Source organism: Carcharhinus amblyrhynchos, chromosome 17, assembly GCF_965287045.1.
Source record: "Carcharhinus amblyrhynchos chromosome 17, sCarAmb.v2.hapA, whole genome shotgun sequence".
Classification (NCBI taxonomy): Eukaryota; Metazoa; Chordata; class Chondrichthyes; order Carcharhiniformes; family Carcharhinidae; genus Carcharhinus; species Carcharhinus amblyrhynchos.
Genome location: NC_137340.1, coordinates 30,016,213 through 30,039,618, shown reverse-complemented (window position 1 = coordinate 30,039,618; position 23,406 = coordinate 30,016,213). Strand labels below are relative to the sequence as shown.

General features: G+C 40.5%; 1 protein-coding gene across 1 annotated transcript in view; it reads right to left on the bottom strand.

Moving 5' to 3' along the window:
* Positions 1 to 641: 641 nt before the first annotated feature.
* The window catches only part of LOC145354408 (zinc finger protein Pegasus-like), a 35,450-nt gene continuing 12,685 nt past the window's right edge, over positions 642 to 23,406 (bottom strand). Inside the window, exons 2-4 of the mRNA XM_080205688.1 lie at positions 19,638 to 19,801; positions 7,848 to 8,027; positions 642 to 6,242 (exon numbers count right to left, since the gene is read on the bottom strand). Coding sequence (XP_080061814.1) covers positions 5,314 to 6,242; positions 7,848 to 8,027; positions 19,638 to 19,770 — 1,242 coding nt within the window. The 5' untranslated portion in view covers positions 19,771 to 19,801 and the 3' untranslated portion in view covers positions 642 to 5,313. The remainder of the gene's footprint in view (positions 6,243 to 7,847; positions 8,028 to 19,637; positions 19,802 to 23,406) is intronic.

Below are 23,406 nucleotides of genomic sequence, written 5' to 3'. Positions count from 1 at the left end.
CACTAGGTTGGTTATTGGGATAAGGTTTGGCCTTTGAAGAATGGCTGTGTAAATGAGGTCTACAGTCTGGAATTTAAAAGAATGAGAAGTGATCTCATTGAAACGTAACACTCTCAAGGGGCTTCTCAGGATTTACAGAGATGTTGTTTCAAATGGTTGAGGAATCTAGAACAGGGAGGCACAGTCTCAAGATAAGGGTTAATCATTTAGGGTTGAGACAAGCAGAACTTTCTACACTCAAGAAGGTGGAATTGTCTACACCAAATAGTTGCAGATGGTCCATTGTTGGGTATATTCAAAGCTGCAATAGGCAGATTTTTGGCCTGAGGGAATCAAGGAAAACATGGACTGAGTGGGAAATTGAAGTCAAGGCAGATCAGCTGTAGCCAAGTTGAATGGTGAGTCAGGCTTGAGGGCTCATACGATTTCCCCCTCCTCCTACTTGACATATGTTTGGACAGAAATTTCTTTCCCATACTCTATTATAAAAGTTTATTTCCCATACACATATACATATAAGCAGCCATACTCTTAGCTATGTGGGTGCAGTTTATTCAAGGAAAATTCTTCCTTTTGATCTGCCGTGACATAAGAAACGAGTTGCAAATCCATGTGAAAAAAAACAGGTTTCTTTTAGAAAATGTAAACTTTTACCTTTATTATACAAAGCAACCAACACCTTCAGTTACACTTTATACTAGTTAAAGCAATACAAGAAAGTATTATACAAAATGTAACTCAAAAACTGAATTTGCCAACTATTTTATTTTACACGATCTAACTCAAACAGGAACAATGTTTAAACTGCTCATATCTCTGCACAGTGCATTTTGCCATGGCCACTTTACGAGGCACTGAGTTTAGATAATCTGATCAAATATTAAGGAACTTAACTTTAATAATATACATTTTTATTTAAATAACAAACACTGTGGCTAGTTTAAACACTGTTAGCATTTTTCTATCAAGCACTTGTATCAATGTTAGCAATAGTTTAAATTAAATGGCTATTTAACAATCACATTAACAGTTTATTCACATTTTTACAGTACCTATATTTGTGTATTGAATATATATGCACATTAATGTGTACATATATACAAAGAGCATTGCTAGAAAGACAACACAATGCAAACAAAAAATGACATTTTATATTAAAAATATGTAACAAAACTTCCATTGTACAATGTACAAAATTAACTAAATTAAATCTGGGCTTATAAAAAACTTAATTCAACAAAGCATTATTAATCACGAAGGCTTGGAATAATCAAGCCAACAGGTCAACCCCCACTTCTTCCACCAAATTCCTTAATGTTCTATTTAATAAAGTGCTACCTCAGTGGTGTCTGCCATCACATTAATAGACATATATGTATATAATCACATTTAACAAATCAACGATGGAATATTGGATTCAGTTTGGTTAGATTCACTAGAGGATACTGGACTCCATTTGGTCAGAAATATTTGGAGGAAGATTTTGAGGAGTCAGAGAAAAGTTACTGCAGTAAAGATCTGGTTGAACTCCTGATTTTACATGTAGTTAATATCCAAAAATACAAGATACCACATATATCAAAGTTAATTTTCTGGCTGTATGTCCTCAAGAGGCTGAATAAGTATCAAAGAATCTTTACAGTGCAGAAGGAAGCCATTCAGCCCATCAAGCCTGCACCAACAACAACCACACCCAGGCCTCATCCCTGTAACCCAATATATATTTACCCTGCTAATCCCCCAGGCACTAATTATCAATTTATCATGGCCAATCCACCTAATTTGCACATCTTTGGACTGTGGGAGGAAACCGGAGCTGCCTGTGGAAACCCACACAGACAAGGGGAGAATGTGCAAGCTATACAGTCACCCAAGCCGGGAATCAAACCTGGGTTCCAGGTGCTGTAAGGCAGCAGTGCTAACCACTGTGTTACCATGTGATAAATGTGATTACTAATATTCATTAGAAACATGTGACAAAGATATCTGAGTTGTCCTGGGTTGATATGCAATATAATTTTAACAAGTTTGTCTACATGGTTAATAAAGAGGCTTTTGAAGATGGTTTGTTATTTTAAGCCTTTGTTCTCAGCAGCTAAAAAAAGGACTTCCACTTACATAGTGCCTTCTGTATTTTAAAGCTCTTCATGTATAATTACAGTAATTTGAATTGCAGTAACTTAGACAGGTACAAATACTTCAATTGAAATTAATAGCTTTTGGTGGAAACCTGTTTATAGTTGAGAACCGAGTTAACAGCTAACAGAACAAGGCTTTCCAAAATTCCATGTCATTACATCACTGCTTGTTTTGTATTTTGCATGCATGCTTAGTGCTAAGGTGTTCCAAACCAGTATTAAAATTAGCAAGAAACTTAAGTTGACCATTGGAGAACGGCCAAGAAGTTAAGTGAAGCAGACAAGATATTCTTAAATGTTGCTTGCATTATTAACTGCCTCCCACAATAAGCTTTTAGCGTGCAGCAACTGTGATAAATGTGATTACTAATATGCATTAGAAACACCTGACAAATAACAATGAAATGAGTGACCAATTAAAACTATTTTTTAACTAAGTAAAACATCATAGTTGATACACCTGGGAGAACGCCTTGATGTTCAGTGAGTGCCACTGGGTATTAAGTCTCAGGGAACAAACTGATGTCTAACATCTCATCCAAAAGGATTGTACCTCCAATTATAAAACACTTGCTCTGTATTGACGTACCAAATAAATAATGCAGTCAACTCCTGGTGTGGGTTTAACCCACATTTTGACCGAGATTGTAAACTGAGGCATGGTAATGCATATTTGCAATAACTTTTTGAAGTCAGTATCACTGCTTTAAAAAATTCCAATATTCCATCATCTAAACTAAATACTTAAAAATGAAATATTTATTTGTGTAAATGTTTATAACAATATATGCAGTTAATTGACAATTTTTAAAAAATGATTAATAGAGTATCTGACAATGTATATACTGGAAATGTGAAAAATGACAACATTTTTGTATTTCAGATGTATTTCTTAGGCACCTCTGGTCATTAATCTTCAAAATTTAGGCTACAGTTGATCCTTATTGAAAGTTTGTACCGCCAGCCAACAATGCAGATCAGAATTAATTGAATGATGAAATGTAAATCCCTTCTTTCCCAGACTACCGTAACCAACTCTTTGTCAACATAAACTTAGAATCAATAAAGGAGAATAAAGCAGACCACCTCATCTCAGACTGACATAATCTATTTTTCCAAAGTGACATGAAAGAAATACAATTCTGTTGTTTTGCCTAAACAACTGGGCATGGCTACTTTGTGCTAAATACTAACCAATTATATTTAAAATCAAGTAATTTAAAAAAAAGCTTGGTAGATTTGATCAAATTCAGCCTTGAAGGCACAAAAGGTGTGTAAATTTTATTTGTTTTGGTAGCAAACATACTCAATGGAGTCAAAAAAGGACAATCTATAATTTTATAATCAACCCTACACTATTACTAAATAAGTGTGTCCTGTGATGGAGAACTATTTTAAAAAGTAATGTTGACTAGTTGAGCTACAATAGACTTTTGTAACTAGAATATATATTGAGTTGCTTTTTAATTCCCTCACTTCTGCAAAGTTGGTAATTCACTTTGCACCAACCTTTTCGCAAATGATTCCTACTGGATCTGAATACAGGTCTCAGCACTCCCAGAATACAAGTAGCCACAAACCTCACGAATGCAAGCGTGAAAGTCCCTGCATTTATTTTCACCTCAGAAGCAGATCTTAACCCATCAGTTGATTAGCTTAGCCATATTTTTATCTATATACAATACTCTCAAGTCACTGGTGCAATTTATTTATGCTATGAAAATTAGCCAAGACGGAGAATTGTGGATCTACAGCTAGTTCCGCTCCAGCAATATTTAAAAAAAAAGTGCTTTGTGTATTCTAAAACCTAACTGAAAAGAGCAAAAAAGAATGTTTGTAGATTATACAATAAGGTCACTGAGTTCAAAGTACGTATTTTGCTTGATGTATAATACTAACAAAGCAATCTAACTGCTTCTTTAAATTCTGTAGCTTTGAGCCGCTTATTTGCAATAAAAAAATTCATTAAAAGTTACACTGTACAGTGGAGAGAATAATTCTCAAAATATATTTCAAACAAAAAATTCTACCTGTAAAGTCTACAAAAATGTTTAAAAATCAAAGAGTAAAACTTAAGGGTGATTCTCCAAGCTTTTCTGCCTTAATTTTAACATAAGTGTTGCAGAAATCCCAGAAAACATGGTAATTACATTTTTGCCATTTCCCCAGGGTTTCTGCAACTCTTTCATTGAAGTTATGGTGGTCAAGTGCAGGAGCCTCTATGAAGATCCAGCTTCCACCAGTGTAAAATATATAATCTGTTAGGAATTACAAGAAAAGTAAAATAATTATTAACAAGGGACCTTTAGTACTATAAGTAAAAAGTTGGGAATAGAACGCTGAAAAAGAAGTGGGTAATGGGTATGTGAAGGTGACCATAATTCAGGGACAAGCAAATGGAAGAGTAAGAGAAATGCATGAAGATCAATAAGCAGATTCCATGAGAAGAGGAATTTACCTGTATGACTGCTAATGTACTTATGCACTAACCTTACATACTGGAAGTTTAAAAACGTGCAACACATCAATAAACTGCAGGAGCTCTATAGTCTTATCATGAGTAATCAAAGGGTATTGTTCATAAACTCCTAATGAGTTTGTTATTTGTACACATCAAGGTGCCTGTTTCATTAGTACTGCACATGTTTATATTGTTTTCATAAATAAAGGCTGCCTGTTAAAGATAACCTGTTGAATCCATGTCTCTGCATGTGTATAAAAGGATGAGGATTGTCCTAACAAAGGCCACAACACAAGAATGGTTTTGCTATTGTCAGATCATCCACTGACACTGTCCATATGCAAATGAAGACATGAACAGTGCCTACTACTTGCGGCAGATGCAGCAATTTTGGAATTGCAAAACTGTACTAAAGCACTTTCATTCACTGCAATCTTTGTGGAGTTAAGAAGTGATACTATTGCCAAATTTTATGCTTTTTCTAGTACTGGACACGTGTCAAATGGTGCTGCACCAATATATTTTGAAGTGGTCTAATTCATACCTACTTCAGAAGACTGTGAAGAAAAGTATTTGAAAGTGCACACAAATTGAAAAAAATGGTGAGGCAAGTAAATCATTCCCTCTTAATACATATTTAATATTCTTAATATGCAACATTAGTTCAATTATGTATCAAAATTGAATACCAGCACTTATTTAGATGCTGTATTGTTAATTCTGCTTATGTTGACCCCGAGCAAAGTGACAAGCAAAGTCATATTTGTCTCTACATTTACATCCACATATGTTACATTGGAATGGGTTCTTATAACCATGGCATCCCATGTGAATAGTATAAAGGATATTGTCTGCAAAATACATGTCACAGTGTTGGCAATGATGCAGAAGCTGGGGATCCTGGACCTGAAGTGCAGGAGCAGGAGTGCTAGGCTGGCTGTTCGTCACGCTGGGCGTACTTGTGTGAGCACTGTGCTCACTACTGGGACCTGCCACAGGACTGAAGTTCTGCTGATTGTGCGTGGGACATGCATCTGGACTGATAGGGGATGAGCTTTGGGCCACACTGGAAGCTACCGTGGAAACGACTGGTGCTGTAGACTGTGAGATCACATATGGTTTCTCATCCCTGCAGGTTACCACCTCAGGAGATGCCGGAGCTTGGTTTTCAGGTGGAAGGCTGGACAATTGGCCTGCTAAGGTAGAAAGCTGGTTTAATGGATTATCCACCATAATATCTTGTGTGTCCCTCGAGATCCCACCAGACTGTACTTTTTGCAAACCGTCATAGGAGTTAGCTGACATATGAGAAAAGTCACTGAGGTAATCTGGCTTCTGTACCACCATGGAAGTAGGATTTAGATTAATCAGAAGTCTTGTCCCATAACTCAGGGAGTTGCTAGTTTTTTTCTGTAAAACGCCCAACATTTTCTTATTGGTCAGGCAGGTCCTAGCACCTTTCAAGGGAAGAAGTTTGTGCCTACGTCTACGGTGATGGGACAAATTACTTCGATCACTGCAGCAGAAGGAGCAAAGCTCACATTTGTATGGTTTTTCACCTGTGTGTGAGCGCATATGTGCTTCGAGATGCCGCTCATACGCTGAAGCAAACGGGCATAGGTGACATCTGTGGGGCTTCTCACCTGTATCAGAAAGAATAGATCAACAAACCTTGCCATTTTCTCTCCCTTTTTGCAGTTTTCCTCATTTTGCCTCCTCTAAGTATCTTGTTCTTCAGCTAGGAGTGCTAAAGAGCAGTGGAACTCTGAGATCATCGTCAACAATCCCATCTGGTTGTCAACTAACAGGCAGTGTGCTAGCCATGTAACCAGGCTGGAAGTTTTGTTTTTCTTTCCTCATGGTGAGACAGTTCAGTTTTGTGGATTTTTTTCTGCTGCATGTCAGTTATGAACTGATGAAACTCCTCCCATGTAGCTGAAGGATTTGTGTCAATTGGATTCACGCACCACCCAAGCCCATTAAGAGCTGTATTTTAGCTAACTGATGATATATAACAAAGTGACTTAAAATTATCTCAACCACTCAGCTACTAGGATATCCACCATCTATTTTAGAATAAAATCTCATTTAAATAGTTGAGGAAGAAATATATTTCCACTTAAGAATCAACAGAAAATAACTTGTCTCCTACAGGATGAATTTTGAAAAGACATGACAGCACTTCCCGGATTTCCACATCACTACCTACCATATAGTATGGTGCTGCCATTCTCTACTCATAAAAATAACTTCTCAAATGTAACTACAATCAAAAACTGTAGCTGTTATATGCTGATCTTTAAGCATTTTATACCCTAATTAGAGGAGCAGTACTGTACTATGCTATTGCTGTCTTGACCAGACGTTATTTATAATACTTTAATCCTTACCTGCTTTTCCTTTAGTCCTGGCCCTTTTCACTTTAAACAGGGAGACTCACCATCGGTACTCCTTTTAAAAAAAATCAAACTGTTACAAGGAATTGTGATCAAATTTGACATCCTTTTGTTTATTTTTTGTGAGAAAATTGGTGTTTAAACAGGGAGAAGCCCCTGCAAGAAGTCACTAACCCTACCTAACAGTGCGGAGAAACTGAATCAACATTGAGACCATAAAAATGGCAGAACCGATTACTGACCTAATGCGACTTAATCAATATATATGTTGATGTCAATCTAAATGTCTTACAATGCAAATGGTCATGAATTAATTTCAATAATGAGGTTATCAACACTCAACTTTAACCTCAAAAATTCAACATCAACATGGAAGAAAATACAAGTTTGTCGTATTTTAAAGGGCACTGATGGTGAGACTCCATTTAAGTCTATGTTATGTTTTATGTGTAACACTCCTGTTACAATGAATGCCACAACCTCAAAATCAACCTGCATGATGAAAACTATAAATGCTAATTTTTGCCTCATTCAGAATTTAAATATCATCATAAATTATTTTCTTCATTACAAATAACAGCATTTGTATTATGAACAGAGCTCTCCTTGCATCATACAAGCTACCATCCTGTACTAAGCTCACTTAACAAAATAAATCCAAAAACTGATTGTCAATTGGAAATGAGCCATTCCAGAATTTAGGTTTGGCACTGCTGAGCTTGTTAATTAAATTGCTATGTTTTCACTTTATTGTACAGTACTGCTCCTTTAGGTAGTTTAAATAGAAACAAACACATCTGATAATTACTTCTATTTTGGATCATTTCAAAGCCAACATTGAATATTCATTACCTGTATGCATTCTAATGTGCTCCATCAGTCGCGCAGTCCCTTTACTTGCATAGTTGCAGTATCGGCACTTCAGTTTTCCATCGTAGGTCCTTTCCAGCCCATCGCCCATAAGCCCAGAGCCATCATCCAATGAAACTTCAACTGAAGCATGATGCATTCCATTCTGATCATTTTCTGATCCTATAGTAATAAATCCCAGAAAAAAGTGTGTCAGATGTAAAAATAAAACTCCTTGTAATCTGAAATAGGAGCCAATCGCTGTAAAAGACAAACATATTTACAAAGCACTAACATTTTATGAATGACTGAGCATTTCTAAGTAAATATTCATCTTCTTCAATTACTGGTATATAAACTATTGAATACTAAGAGCATAAACTGCTGTATGAAAGACATTACTGAAAATTCTGTTTTATATTAGTAATCATACTACCTTAGGTAGATCCCATGGCATTCCACATGAACAGTCAAATAATTTACTATTTTACAACAAATATGATAACTGGCATAGAGGACATAAAACAGGTTTTTCCAAATAGTGTGTGTCAGGGGGAAGGAGTGAGTGTGTGCATACAAGGTGAATGCTTGTGAGAGGGGGAGAAGGAGTGCACATGAGCGTGCGAGGGATAAGTTGGCACGCAGGGATGCAGGGTCATGGATGGGCATGTGAACGTGTTAGGGGAATAGGAATGCATGTACACACGCTACAGTGGAGTGAGTGTAGGTGGGAGAAGCGCAGATCGAGTGTGTGAACATATGTAGGAGAGCCTAAGCAAGCATTTGTGTGTGGAAGAGAGTGTACGTGAAAGGGAGGGAATGTCTGTGGAAGAGGGGGTGTGCATAGAGGAGGGATTATGTCTAGGAGTCATGGATTGAGTGGATCGGAGGGAGGAGCAAATGCGTGTGGGAGAACGTGAGTGTGTGCGAGAGAAAGAGAGAGAGAAACTTATTATTCTCCAATGAAATGGTTACAAGCCATTCAGTTCAATGGCGACTATCATTGGGTAACAAATGCCAGCTTTGCCAATGCTCACATCCAATGAAGGAATAAATAAAAGCAAAAAAAGCCAAATTCCATTTTTATTAAATGGTGTTCTGAGAAAATTTTATATGCTTGGATGCCACAATCGGAATTCAGCTAAGTGACAAAAGCAGACTAGGTGGCACTTCTAATGGTGAAAGTCCCAACCAGCATTATTAACTGCACCACAAATAACAAAATATATGAATTTAAGAGATTTTCCATGAAGAAAGAGCCAACACTTACATAGCCCCTTCTACGATCTCTAAATATTTTTCGGTCAATTAATACTCAGTTTTCTCTATATTACAACAGCGAGCACATCAAGTCAATTTATAGACAGCAAGATCGAAACAGCAATATAGTAAGTTTCTTAGTCATGATTTTTGAAGGATAAAATGTTGAACACCTGGAGAACTCCTCTATTCTAAAAATTGAATCCAGAGTTAAGAAAGCAGAGGAGATCTCCATTTAACATCTGATTTAAAGGGCAGCACCAATGACAGAGCAGCACTTCCTCAATACTGCATGTAGAAACATCAACCTAGATTATGGGGATGATTCTCCAAAAACATTCTGTTGAATTACATAGAACTGTACAATACAGTACAGGCCCTTCAGCCCTCAATGTTGTGCTGAGCTATGTCCGAACCCAAGATCAAGCTATCCCACTCCCCATCATTCTGGTGTGTTCTATGTGCCTATCCAATAACCGCTTGAAAGTCCCCAAAGTGTCCGACTCCACTATCACAGCAGGCAGTACATTCCACACCCCAACCACTCTGAGTAAAGAATCTATCTCGGACATCCCTCCTATATCTCCCACCATGAACCTTATAGTTATGCTCCCTACTAACAGCTACATCCACCCGAGGAAATAGTCTCTGAATGTCTACTCTATCTGTCCTCAAATTTCTATTAAGTCACCTCTCATCCTCCTCCACTCTACAGAGAAAAGACCCAGCTCCCTCAACCTTTTCTCATAAGATCTACCCTCCAAACCAGGCAGCATCCTGGTAGATCTCCTCTGCATTCCCTCCAATGCTTCCACATCCTTCTTATAGTGAGTTGACCAGAACTGCACAATATTCCAAATGTGGTCTCACCAAGGTCCTGTATAGTTACAGCATAACCCCACAACTCTTAAACTCAAACCCCCTGTTAATAAATGCTAACACTATAAGCCTTCTTCACAACTCTATTTACTTGAGTGGCAGCCTTCAGAGATCCGTGGATATGAACTCCAAGGTCTATCTGTTCCTCCGCATTCCTCAGAACTCTGCCGTTGACCCTGTAATCCGCATTCAAGTTTGTCCCACCAAAATGATACACCTCACACACTTATTAGGGTTAAACTCCATCTGCCACTTTTCAGCCCAGCTCTGCATCCTATCAATGTCTCTTTGCAGCCTACAAGAGCCCTCCACCTCATCCACTACTCCATCAATCTTGGTGTCATCAGCAAATTTACTAACCTACCCTTCAGCCCCCTCTTCCAAGTCATTGATAAAAATCACAAATAGCAGAGAACCCAGCACTGATCCTTGTGGTACACCTCTGGTAACTGGCCTCCAATCTGAAAATTTTCTCTCCACCACCATCCTCTGTCTTCTATGAAATGGCCAGTTACTTATTGAATTGGCCAAATTTCCTTTTATCCCACACCACCTTACTTTCTTCATGAGCCCACCATGGAAACTATGAAGCTGGGCTAGCGCTTAATATAAAAAAGGATAGCAAGAGTTTTTATAAATATATAAAAAGGAAGAGGCTGGCTAGGGTGAACGTTGGTCCTTTAGAGGATGAGAAAGGGGACCTAGTGGTAGGGGATGGGGATATGGCTAAGGTATTGAATAACTTTTTTGTTTCGGTCTTCACGGAGGAGGACGTGAATAATTTGCTGGGTGTTAGCGATGGAAAGGTGGTAGGACTGGAGGGTCTTAATGACATTACTGTTACTAGAGAGGCGGTGCTCGACAGACTGGAGGGGCTGATTGTGGACAAGTCCCCAGGACCGGATGGAATGCATCCAAGGGTTCTGAAAGAAATGGCGGAGGTGATAGTGGATGCCTTGGTGGTTATTTTCCAGACGTCGCTGGATTCCGGGGAAGTGCCGGAGGATTGGAAAACAGCTAATGTTACGCCGTTGTTTAAGAAGGGTGCCAGGCAAAAGGTGGGGAATTATAGGCCGGTTAGTTTAACGTCTGTGGTAGGTAAAATGTTAGAATCCGTCATTAAGGAGGAAATTGCGAGGCATTTTGAAGGGAACTGCTTGATAGAGCAGATGCAGCACGGTTTCATTAAAGGGAAGTCGTGTCTGACAAATTTACTGGAGTTCTATGAGGATGTGTCTAGGGCGGTGGATAGAGGAGAGCCGGTGGATGTGGTCTTTCTAGATTTTCAGAAGGTGTTTGACAAAGTACCTCACAAGAGGTTATTGCAGAAGGTCGAGGGACATGGAGTTGGGGGTAGGGTGTTAGCGTGGATAGAGGATTGGTTGTCAAATAGGAGGCAGAGAGTGGGGGTCAACGGGTGCTATTCGGATTGGCGGATGGTGACTAGTGGAGTGCCCCAGGGGTCGGTGCTGGGGCCTCAGCTTTTTACCATTTATATAGATGATCTGGAGGAGGGAACCGAGTGTAGGGTGTCGAAATTTGCTGATGACACCAAGATTGGGGGAACGGCAAATTGTGCGGAGGGTGTGGAGAGTCTGCAGAAGGATCTAGATAGGCTGGGCGAATGGGCCAGGAAATGGCAAATGGAATTTAATGTTGGCAAGTGTGAGGTGGTCCACTTTGGTAGGAAGAATGGTAGGAAGGACTATTACTTACGGGGCGAAAAACTGCAGCAGGTGACGGTGCAGAGGGACCTCGGGGTCCTTGTGCACGTCGCAAAAACCCAGCTTGCAGGTGCAGCAGGTGGTCAGGAAGGCAAATGGGATGCTGGCCTTCATAGCGAGGGGGATTGAATATAAAAGTAGGGAGGTCTTGCTGCAGCTGTATAGGGCATTGGTGAGGCCGCAGCTGGAGTACTGTGTGCAGTTTTGGGCGCCGCACCTGCGCAAAGATATTTTGGCCTTGGAGGGAGTGCAGAGGAGGTTTACTAGGCTGATACCAGAGTTGAGGGGGTTGAGCTATGAGGAGAGGCTGAAATAAACTGGGCTTGTACTCGTTAGAGTTTAGAAGAATGAGGGGAGATCTCATTGAGATGTATAAGATGATGAATGGGATGGATAGGATAGAGGTGGAGAGACTCTTCCCGCTCAAAAAAGACAGGAGGACTAGGGGGCACAGCCTCAAGATAAAGGGGGGGGCGGTTTAGAACGGAGTTGAGGAGGAACTTCTTCACTCAAAGGGTGGTGAATCTCTGGAATTCTCTGCCCGTTGAAGTGGTGGAGGCTGCCTCGCTAAATATTTTTAAGACGCGGGTTGATGGGTTTTTGATAAGAGAGGGGATTAAGGGTTATGGGGAGAGGGCGGGAAAGTGGAACTGAGCCACGACAGATCAGCCATGATCTTATTGAATGGCGGGGCAGGGTCGAAGGGCTAGATGACCTACTCCTGCTCCTATTTCTTATGTTCTTATGTCCTTATGGGAACCTTACCAAGCGCCTTACTAAAATCCATGTCCACAACATCAACTGTTCTACCTTTATCTATATACTTGGTTACCTCCTCAACAAATTCAATTAAATTTGTGAGGCAAGACTTACCCCTCACGAAATTGTGCTGACTATCCTGGATTAAGATGGTCGTAAATCCTATCCCTCAGGACCCTTTCCATTAACTTACTGACCACCGAAGTAAGACTAACTGGCCTATAATTACCAGGGTCATTCCTATTTCCTTTCTTGAAGAGAAGAATAACATTTGCCATTCTCCAGTCCTCTGGCACAATCCCCGTGGACAGTGAGGACCCAGAGATCAAAGCTAAAGGTTCCACAATCTCATCCCTTGCCTCCCAAAGTATCCTAGGATGTATCCTATCTGGCCCAGGGGACTTATCGACCCTCAGGTTTTTCAAAATTGCTAATACATCTTCCCTCAGAACATCTACGTCCTCCATCCTATCAGCCTGTATCATACTCTCATCCTCAAAGACATGGCCCCTCTCCTTACTGAACACTGAAAAAAAGTATTCATTCAACGCCTCACCTATCTCTTTGACTCAATGCACAAGTTCCCACTACTATCCTTGACTGGCCCTAACGTCACCCTGGTCATTCTTTTATTTCTCACATAAGAGTAAAAAGCCTTGAGGTTTTCCTTTATCTGACCCGCTAAGGACTTGTCATGCCCCCTCCTAGCTCTCCTAAGCCCTTTTTTCAAACTCATTCCTAGCTACCTTGTAACCCTCAAGCTACCCAACTGAACCTTGTTTTCTCATCCTTACATATAGTTCCTTTTGCCTCTCGACAAGACATTCAACCTTCTTTGTGAACCATGGTTCCCTCACTCGGCCATTTCCTCCCTGCCTGACAGAGACATACCTATCAAGGACATGCAGTATTTGTTCCTTTTGTGCCCTTACTTGACAGATTCTGTTCCCATCTTATGCTCCCTAATTCTTGCCTAATCACATCATAATTACCCCTGCCCCAATTATAAACCTTGCCCTACTGTGTGACCCTATCTCGCTTCATTGTAATAATGAAGGACACAGAATTGTGGTCACTATCTCCAAAGTGCTATCCCACAAACAAATCTAACACTTGGCCTGGCTCATTACCCAGTACCTAGTCCAGTGTGGCCCTATCTCTTGTCGGCTTATCCATATATTGTGTCAGGAAACCCTCCTCCACACACTGTACAAGAAGTGCCCCAAGAAGAACTATTCAATCTATAAAGGTTTCAATCAATATTTGGAAAGTTAAAATCACCCATGATAACTACCCTGTGACCTCCACACCTATCCATAATCTGCTTTGCCATTTCCTCCTCCATATCTCTATTACTATTTGGGGGCCTATAGAAAACTCTTAACAATGTGATCACTCCTTTCCTGTTTCCAACTTCAGCCCATATTACCGCTGTAGGCAGATCCCCTTCAAAATGCCTTTCAGCAGCCGTTAAACTATCCTTGATCAGCTATGTTACTCCTCCACCTCTTTTACCGCCTTCCCTACTCTTACTGAAACATCTATACCCAGTAACTACCAACAACTATTCCTGTCCCTGTTCTAACCATGTCTCTGTAATGATCACAACATCATAGTCCCAAGTACTAATCCATGCTCCAAGTTCACCTACCTTATTCCGGATGCTCTTTGTATTGAAGTAGATACACTTCACCCCACCATCCTGTCTGCTTGTATACTCCTGTGACCTTGACACCTTCCTCAGTACTTCACTACCCTCAACGCTGGCTTTTGGACTACAGCTCATTTTCCCAACCCCCTGACAAATTAGTTTAAACACCCCCCCCCCCCCCCCCCCCGAAGAGCCATAGCAAATTTCCCTCCCAGGATATTGGTGCCTTTCTGGTTCAGGTGCAAACCGTCCTGTTTGTACAGGTTCCACCTTCCCCAGAATGTGCTCCAATTAGCCATGTACATTCTTGTATAGTTCTGTATTTCTTGTTTTTGTGGAGATTTCGCTGGTCTTCTTATTCTGTCACAGCAGCAAGTTTATATTTAGTTAAACCAACAGCAAATGAAGCAATTAGGAGACTTCAAAGCGGGGGGGTGGTGGGGGGGTTCAGATTTTTAAAAAGCTGCTATGTTAAAGTCTCTTACTGACTTTCACAGGGAAACAGGGATCAACAAGATACTTAAATCAGCATCTCCATCACCAAACAAGAGTTCAGTTATCATGTTGCTGATTCACTTGACCAAAGAGCTCACTCCTCGCTGACGTATTTGTTTTGCTAACCCTTAGCTTTTGCCACTCATTTCTTCCCCTCTCCTGAAGCTTTTTGAAAAGCTGAGAAAGGTTTGAATAAAATTATTGGCGAGCTTTAAAAAGACTGAAAAGTATTTATGTTCCCATTAGCAAGTACCTATCTTTAAAATATTGGCATTAGATGCTGCTGCAGCCTCTTTTTCTTCCTTGTGTTATTCCACACACACACACACACACACACACACACACACACACACACACACACACACACACACACACACACACACACACACACACACAGATCCAACCACGTCTGAAAGGTAGAATCCCTCCAGAGGGCACAAAAAAAGCAAGGAGCTCACAGATCTTATCTAAATAGATTGGTCTCACATCAGGTGAAATCAACCTCTGGTAGAAACAATAGGCGAAGATGCTTTAATAAGTGGTATTCACAGGGAAGCAAAGAAAATTTCATTGGTTAATGTAAATTTGACATGTAGTTTGAGGATAGGAGAAGTGATTGTAGGAGTCATAGAGAAATTGCCTGTTGCAGGGGTTCGATTTATCATTCAAAATTAAATAGCTGGGTCACAGATGATAGCGATGCCTATCATAGTCAAATAACCCATAGGAAACCAAACCACAGAAGTGCTGCAGATGGAAAACCTTGGGTTATTTTGTGGTTGCATAATAATAAGTTTACAGACCCATAGGTATTAACCCAGAGGAGGAGTCTAAGAGACAGGGTCAGGAGAGTGAAGTGCCTTAGTTGACACTATCTGTTGTAAGATTGTTCAAGATGAAAGGTTGGAAGATATGGAAAGCTGAAATATTTACTTCAGAGAATTGCAGGAAAGACATCCAAAGATAAAGCAGATATATCACACAGCTCACTCAGAATTAGAAGCAGAGTGTATTCCTGAATATTACCATTTAAAGGATAATATATTAATGAGAAAATGAAAACATTACAATATCTAAGAGGGCGGGAAGCCAGAGGTTCTAATTTGCTTCACTCTCAACATTTTCTTCTTTCCATGCTAAAGAGGCATCCTTTACTTTGAAAGCACAGATTAGTACGAATTAACTCGTGTACCTGCTTCTCTCAGGTTAAGCGATCAGAACAATCACCTTTTCTGCCAACAGCACACAGCAGAGATAATCATTTAACTTCAGAATTCAGCTGGAGTTGTTTTTGTTGAAAGTTTAACTATCAGCATAGAGATGACACAGAACAACAGCTACAACAGGTGTGCAGTCAGTACATAACATGAACTGTTGCCGAATAAATCTTTTGAAGTTTGTCCTCTAGGATTTCTTCAATTAATTAAAAAAAACTGTCAGAAGCTAAAGAGAACTACAACATAACTAGAGTGAAATGGCGAAGGTCTGGTAGCAAGTATATGAAGTGTGCCAGGTGAAGGGCAATAGCTTCAAAAATGGATAATGGTCAGGTACAGCATCAATGTCCAATCTTCCATTAAATGGGGAGCAGCACACAATTCCAACTCATGGGGGGAGTGTGTTATATATTTAAAAGGGTGGCATGAATGCTTCAGGAGCTAATTACATGATTTGATGGTGATGTCATCAAGGTGTTGACAAAAGTTGTTGTTTTAGTTTCAGTTTGTACGATATACAGGCAAGACCTTCTGGAATAAATCTGTTGTTGTTAGTTTGAATCTAAGGATGCAAACCATACATTTTCTTTCTGCATAAAAGCCACAACGTCCAACATAGTTAGGACATTGCAAAATGAAATTTGGCAGCAAGTCTGGACTTTGTTTTGTTGAGAAAGGATCCTAAGTAGAAGAAAAATCATTGTGGGTCCTCGTACTTAATATTAGAAGCTGGGGAAAAGAACATAAGAACTTGGAGCAGGAGTAGGCCATCTGGCCCCTCGAGCCTGCTCCGCCATTCAATAAGATCATGGCTGATCTTTTTGTGGACTCAGCTCCACTTACCCGCTCACTCGCCATAGCTCTTAATTCCTTTACTGTTCAAAAATTTATCCAAAAACATTCAATAAGGAGGCCTCAACTGCTTCACTGGGCAGGGAATTCCACAGATTCACATCCTTTGTGTGGAGAAGTTCCTCCTCAACTCAGTCCTAAATCTGCTTCCTGTTATTTTGAGGCTATGCCCCAGTTCTAATTTCACCCACCAATGGAAACAACTTCCCTTCTTCTATCTTATTTATTCCCTTCATAATTATATATGTTTCTATAAGATCCTTATTCTTCTGAATTCCAATGAGTATAGCCCTAGTGTACTTAGATCCTTCTCATAAGCCAATCCTTTCAACTCCAGAATCAACGTAGTGAATCTCCTCTGCGCCCCCTCCAATGCCAGTATATCCTTTTCCAATAAGGAGACCAAAACTGTACACAGTACTCCAGGTGTGGCTTCACCAGCACCTTATACAGCTGCAACATAATCTCGCTGTTTTTAAACTCCATCCCTCTAGCAATAAAGGACAAAATCCCATTTGCTGCCTTAATTACCTGCTGCACCTGCAAACCAACGCCTTGAGATTCCTGTACAAGGACATCCAGGTCCCTCTGCACAGCAGCATGCTGCAATTTTGTCCCATTAAATAATCGTTCGTTTTGCTGTTATTCTTACAAAAATGGATGACTTCACATTTACCAACACTGTACTCCGTCTGCCAGATTCTCGCCCACTCATTTAGATTGTCTATATCCCTTTACAGACTTTCAGCACCCTCTGCACACTTTGCTCTGCCACCCATCTTACTGTCATCAACGAATTTTGACACACTACACTTGGTCCCCAACTTCAAATCATCTACGTAAATCGTAAACAATTGCAATCCCAACACTGATCCCTGAGGCACACCAACAGGAACAGGATTAAAAATTGAAACGCCAGTGCCAAGAAAACCAAGTAACAAAAAAGCTCTCTGTGCGATTTTAAAAAAGGATTGATTTTTTCCAAGCGGAGAAGGGTGAAATTCCAGGCAGTATCTAGCATATTTGAAAATAGAAGATGCTTTACCGTACAGCTATTTGAAAAGAAAAACACATTAAATCAATGGTCTCCAGGATGAAAAGGGGAGTAATGACAAGACAGTGAAAAAATATATACTGAGCAGTGTCAAGTCACTAGTGCCTGCAAAAAAATGATGGGTCAAATGGATCTATGGGCATTTTAATGAAGAAAATGAATCATGGAATTCCTATGCTGAGCTTTCAGTACTTTGTACAAGCAAATAAAATTGCATGAGTTTCTCTTACCAGCTTTTCTCAGTACCTTGTAAAAGCTTGAATTTGCTCCAAAGCTTGGTTTATCCAGCAAAAAGTCTGACAACACCAGGTTTAAGTCCAACTGATTTATTTGATAGTAAACTCTCAAGCTTTCGGGGTTTGCCTCTTCGGCAGGCGAATGGAGTGTTCTGGCCTCAGACAGAGCATATAACAGCACAGACAGTTTACAGATTACTGATTAGAATGCACATGTTCTAGAACTTGGCCGTAATTGTCCTCCTAGAATGCACATTCTAATCAGTAATCTGTAAACTGTCTGTGTTGTTATATGCTCTGTCTGAGGCCAGAACTCTCCATTTGCCTGACGAAGGGGCAAACCCCCAAAGCTTGCGAGTTTACTATCAAATAAATCGGTTGGACTTAATTCTGGTGTTATCAGATTTCTTACTGTGTTTACCCCAGTCCAACGTCAGCATCTCCACATCACGACTATTATCCAGCAAAGCCAGGAATCAAAACTTACAACAACTTGTCGAAGATCCTTGAAAAGCATTCCTTTCCAAAACCATTGATCAACATGGAATGGTTCAGGTTTCACCGAAGAAATCAAGTGGAAGGTGAAAACATTAGTCAGTTTGTGGCAATTTTGAAATAACTGGTATAACATAGGTGCATGTAGACCAATTTATTCCAGAAAATCTTGCCTATACAGAGTACAAACTTAAAGTAAAATAGCAGCCTGTGCCAACACCGCAATGACATCACCATCATATGATGTGATCAGTTCTTAAAACATTCATGTAACCCTCTTAAATATATAAAATCCCTCCCCTTTACTTTGGTCATGACAACAAAATACTACAATGTTATACATAGGATCAATAATGCTCTAGACAGTACTGTGCATCATTAATCATTATACATAGTCAAAAAGAAAGTTGATCAGCAGGACTTGTGTTCTTTTTTGGTTGTATACGATGTTCTAGAACTTGGCTGTAATTGTCCTCCTAGAAATAGAATTTGGAACCTCGGTAGATACTTGTTTTCTTGGAACTAATTCTACATCATTCTTACACAATCATCAAGCCACTCAGGTTCACAAAGTCTTCTGTAGTAGTACTCATAACACTAGGAACTAAAGAAGTTAGTATTTCTGGAGATGATTTGGAGAAATCATTTCAAGATGACAACAACGGTCAGCATGGCTTTGACAAACTTCAGTTTGAATGATACAAGAAATTGGGATCCATTTTTGCTATTTCTCACTCATGGCATAATTACATGCTAACATACGAAGACACTGGAACTGTACTCAATGGAGTTTAGAAGGATGAGGGGGATCTCAATGAAATTTACAGAATACTGAAAGACCTGGATAAAGTGGACGTGGAGAAGATGTTTCCATCAGTAGGAGAGAGCAGGATCCAAGTGTGCAGCCTTGGAGTACAGGGACAACCCTTTAAAACGGAGAGGAATTTCTTCAGCCAGAGAGTGGTGAATTCATTGTCATAAAAGGATATGGAGGCTGGGTCACTAACCCACAACTCCAAAAATAGTTACAACATTATAGAGTGAACTAGGAAGACTCAGTGACAAGTAACTATAGCATATGCGCAAGCCTCCCGAATTGTCATGCTGGTGATCACTATTTGCAAAACTTAATTTTTATATTTGTATTTAATGTGACTGAACATGATCTTACCAGTTTGTAGAGATGTTGGCTCTTTCTCCCCACCAACAGACCCAGATATCATGTTCACATGCTGGGTTTGTTGAGTGAGATACTCCTGAAAGTCCTTGACAAAGTCTACAGAAGCAGCTCTCTTCTCGTCCATATTCTTAGAATGTTTAAATATGCTTTATTTCCTTGAAATAAAAAGAAAAATATTATGAAGAACACTTTTTTTTTTAAAATTGAATGTTGCCACAATAGGCATCAAAGTATGATTTCCATCCATATTTCGAATTAAGCAGTTAAATGTAGCCCCGTCAGGCAGAACAACATAGTTGCTTTGACTGAAAGGTGAGGGATTTTAAATACTCTGTAGTAAAACATAATACTACGTAATATATTACAGCATAATTTAGGGTATTGAATCATAAAATGATTCTGTAATGCCAACTTCCAGTTCCTCAGTGGAGCACATTTATAACAGCATACAACCTGACAGCAGCCATTTAGCACTGCAATTGGCAGAAGCTTTTTTTTGAATGAAACACCAAAGAGAAACAGCTGTCCCACAGATTTTAATGTGTTAGAGAACACTAAGGCTAGACCCTTTATATTGGAGAATTATCTCCAACAAAAAAAAAACAACAATCCAATGGCAACTTACTAAAACTTATATTCTCTTCATATTGCCAGGTCACAAAAATATTAGAGACAAACCATAATATAAAGGTGGGGATATGTTTATCATGCTAATGTTGTTATCATTAGCATTGTAAAGTAAACATGCATGCAAATATCACTTGTATACAAAAATAGTTGCCAGTAAAGATCCTTTGTGGAATCTCTCATGTGCTGTTCTACATGTGCCATTGATGTTGCCCAACAGGTATGAAATATTACACGTCATTATGAAAGCTACATGAACTGTGCAATTTTGTTATTCAATGTTGCCTGTGGACACTATAAGCAATGTCAAATGATATGTGTTGTACACTATTATGCACCGTAGTTCACAGATTAGCAATATTAGCAGATGCCTTGTAACATTCTTGGTGGTTACTGCATTTTTGAAAAGGGGATGGTTGGGATGATATGTCATGTAGGATGTCACAGCAGAAATACTGATTTGAGGTAACTTATTCAGTCATCTTCACTGTTTGGTGTTTATAATTTTTATCACTGCTGTGGGGACCTGTTTACAATTCTGTGAAAACCATAAATAAATGGCTTAACTTCTTTTTCGAGATACATTTTATTTTAATCCACTACCCATTTTTAAAGCTGTGCACACAAAGCAGGACCGGTCGATTAGAGGTAGGTACCTGGTATTTTTGTAGTACAGGTTGAGTTCACGTTAAAGAATGCAGTGGGCCTGCAATCTGGAGGGTTCTGCATGTAGCTGAATCCAGCTAAACATAAAGATTTGCGAGAGACAGTATGTGGTTAAAGACATTCTTTCTTTGACCAGTATGTACTGGGAGAAAGAGATGCTGGATGGTTTCCAGCCTCTCTCTCTGAGATTACGTCATCTGAACACTTTTGATATGTTATTTTCAAAGATTCATATTCCCCGCTCCACCTGTCATCCAAACCAGATAATCCAATTATAGTAACACACTCTATTTATATCAGCCAACAGCATTCTGCCACTTAGCATAATTAGGTACTCATTGGTTTACTAGGCCTGGAAATCCTCCTCCTCCACCACCACCACCCACCCACCCACCCACCCCCACACCCACCCACCCCCACACACCGTCTAGCAACCTTACCTATGCATGTCTGACAGGTTCAAGGTTCCCCTTGCTACTTGGCTGTGGGAACCAAAAGGGAGTCATTTCATACCATATCATCACAGCCCCTCTAGAGAGGCCAAGAGTAAGAAATGGAATGCTCCCACTCATTCTAATTGATAATTAACTCCTCCTATTCATGCCACTGTCTTAGTACCTTCCAGTTGCAAGGTCTTAACATAAGAACATAAGAAATAGGCGCAGGAGTAGGCCATCTAGCCCTTCGAGCCTGCCCCGCCATTCAATAAGATCATGGCTGATCTGTCGTGGCTCAGTTCCACATTCCCGCCCTCTCCCCATAACCCTTAATCCCCTCGCTTATCAAAAACCCATCAACCCGCGTCTTAAAAATATTTAGCGAGGCAGCCTCCACCACTTCAACGGGCAGAGAATTCCAGAGATTCACCACCCTTTGAGTGAAGAAGTTCCTCCTCAACTCCGTTCTAAACTGCTCCCCCCTTATCTTGAGGCTGTGCCCCCTAGTCCTACTATCCTTTCTGAGCGGGAAGAGTCTCTCCAACTCTATCCTATCCATCCCATTCATCATCTTATACGTCTCAATGAGATCTCCCCTCATTCTTCTAAACTCTAACGAGTACAAGCCTAGTTTATTCAGCCTCTCCTCATAGCTCAACCCCCTCAACTCTGGTATCAGCCTAGTAAACCTCCTCTGCACTCCCTCCAAGGCCAAAATATCCTTGCGTAAGTACGGCGACCAAAACTGCACACAGTAATCCAGCTGCGGCCTCACCAATGTCCTATACAGCTGCAGCAAGACCTCCCTACTTTTATATTCAATCCCCCTCGCTATGAAGGCCAGCATCCCATTCGCCTTCCTGACCACCTGCTGCACCTGCAGGCTGGGTTTTTGCGACTCATGCACAAGGACCCCGAGGTCCCTCTGCACCGTCACCTGCTGCAGTTTTTCGCCACGCAAGTAATAGTCCTTCCTACCATTATTCCTACCAAAGTGGACCACCTTGCACTTGCCAACATTAAATTCCATTTGCCAGTTCCTGGCCCATTCGTCCAGCCTACCTAGATCCTTCTGCAGACTCTCCACACCCTCCGCACAATTTGCCGTTCCACCAATCTTGGTGTCATCAGCAAATTTCAACACCATACACTCGGTTCCCTCCTCCAGATCATCTATATAAATGGTAAATAGCTGAGGCCCCAGCACCAACCCCTGGGGCACTCCACTAGTCACCAACCGCCAATCTGAATAGCACCCATTAACCCCCACTCTCTGCCTGCTATTTGACAACCAATCCTCTATCCACGCTAACACCCTACCCCCAACTCCATGCCCCCTTACCTTCTGCAATAATCTCTTGTGAGGTACCTTGTCAAACGCCTTCTGAAAATCAAGAAAGACCACATCCACCGGCTCTCCTCTATCCACCGCCCTAGACACGTCCTCATAGAACTCCAATAAATTTGTCAGACACTACTTCCCCTTAACGAAACCGTGCTGCGTCTGCTCTATCAAGCAATTCCCCTCAAGATGCCTCGCTATTTCCTCCTTGATGACGGATTCTAACATTTTACCTACAACAGACGTTAAACTAACCGGTCTATAATTCCCTGCCTTTTGCCTGTCACCCTTCTTAAACAAGGGCATAACATTAGCCGTTTTCCAATCTTCCGGCACTTCCCCAGAATCCAGCGACGTTTGGAAAATAACCACCAAGGCATCCACTATCACCTCCGCCATTTCTTTCAGAACCCTTGGATGCATTCCATCCGGTCCTGGGGACTTGTCCACAATCAGTCCCTCCAGTCTGTCGAGCACCGCCTCTCTAGTAACAATAATGTCACTGAGACCCTCTAGTCCTACCACCTTTCCATCGCTAACACCTGGCAAATTATTCACGTCCTCCTCCGTGAAGACCAAAACAAAAAAGTTATTCAAGACCTCAGCCATTTCCCCATCCCCTACCACTAAGTCCCCCCTCTCATCCTCTAAGGGTCCAACGTTCACCCTAGCCAGCCTCTTCCTTCCA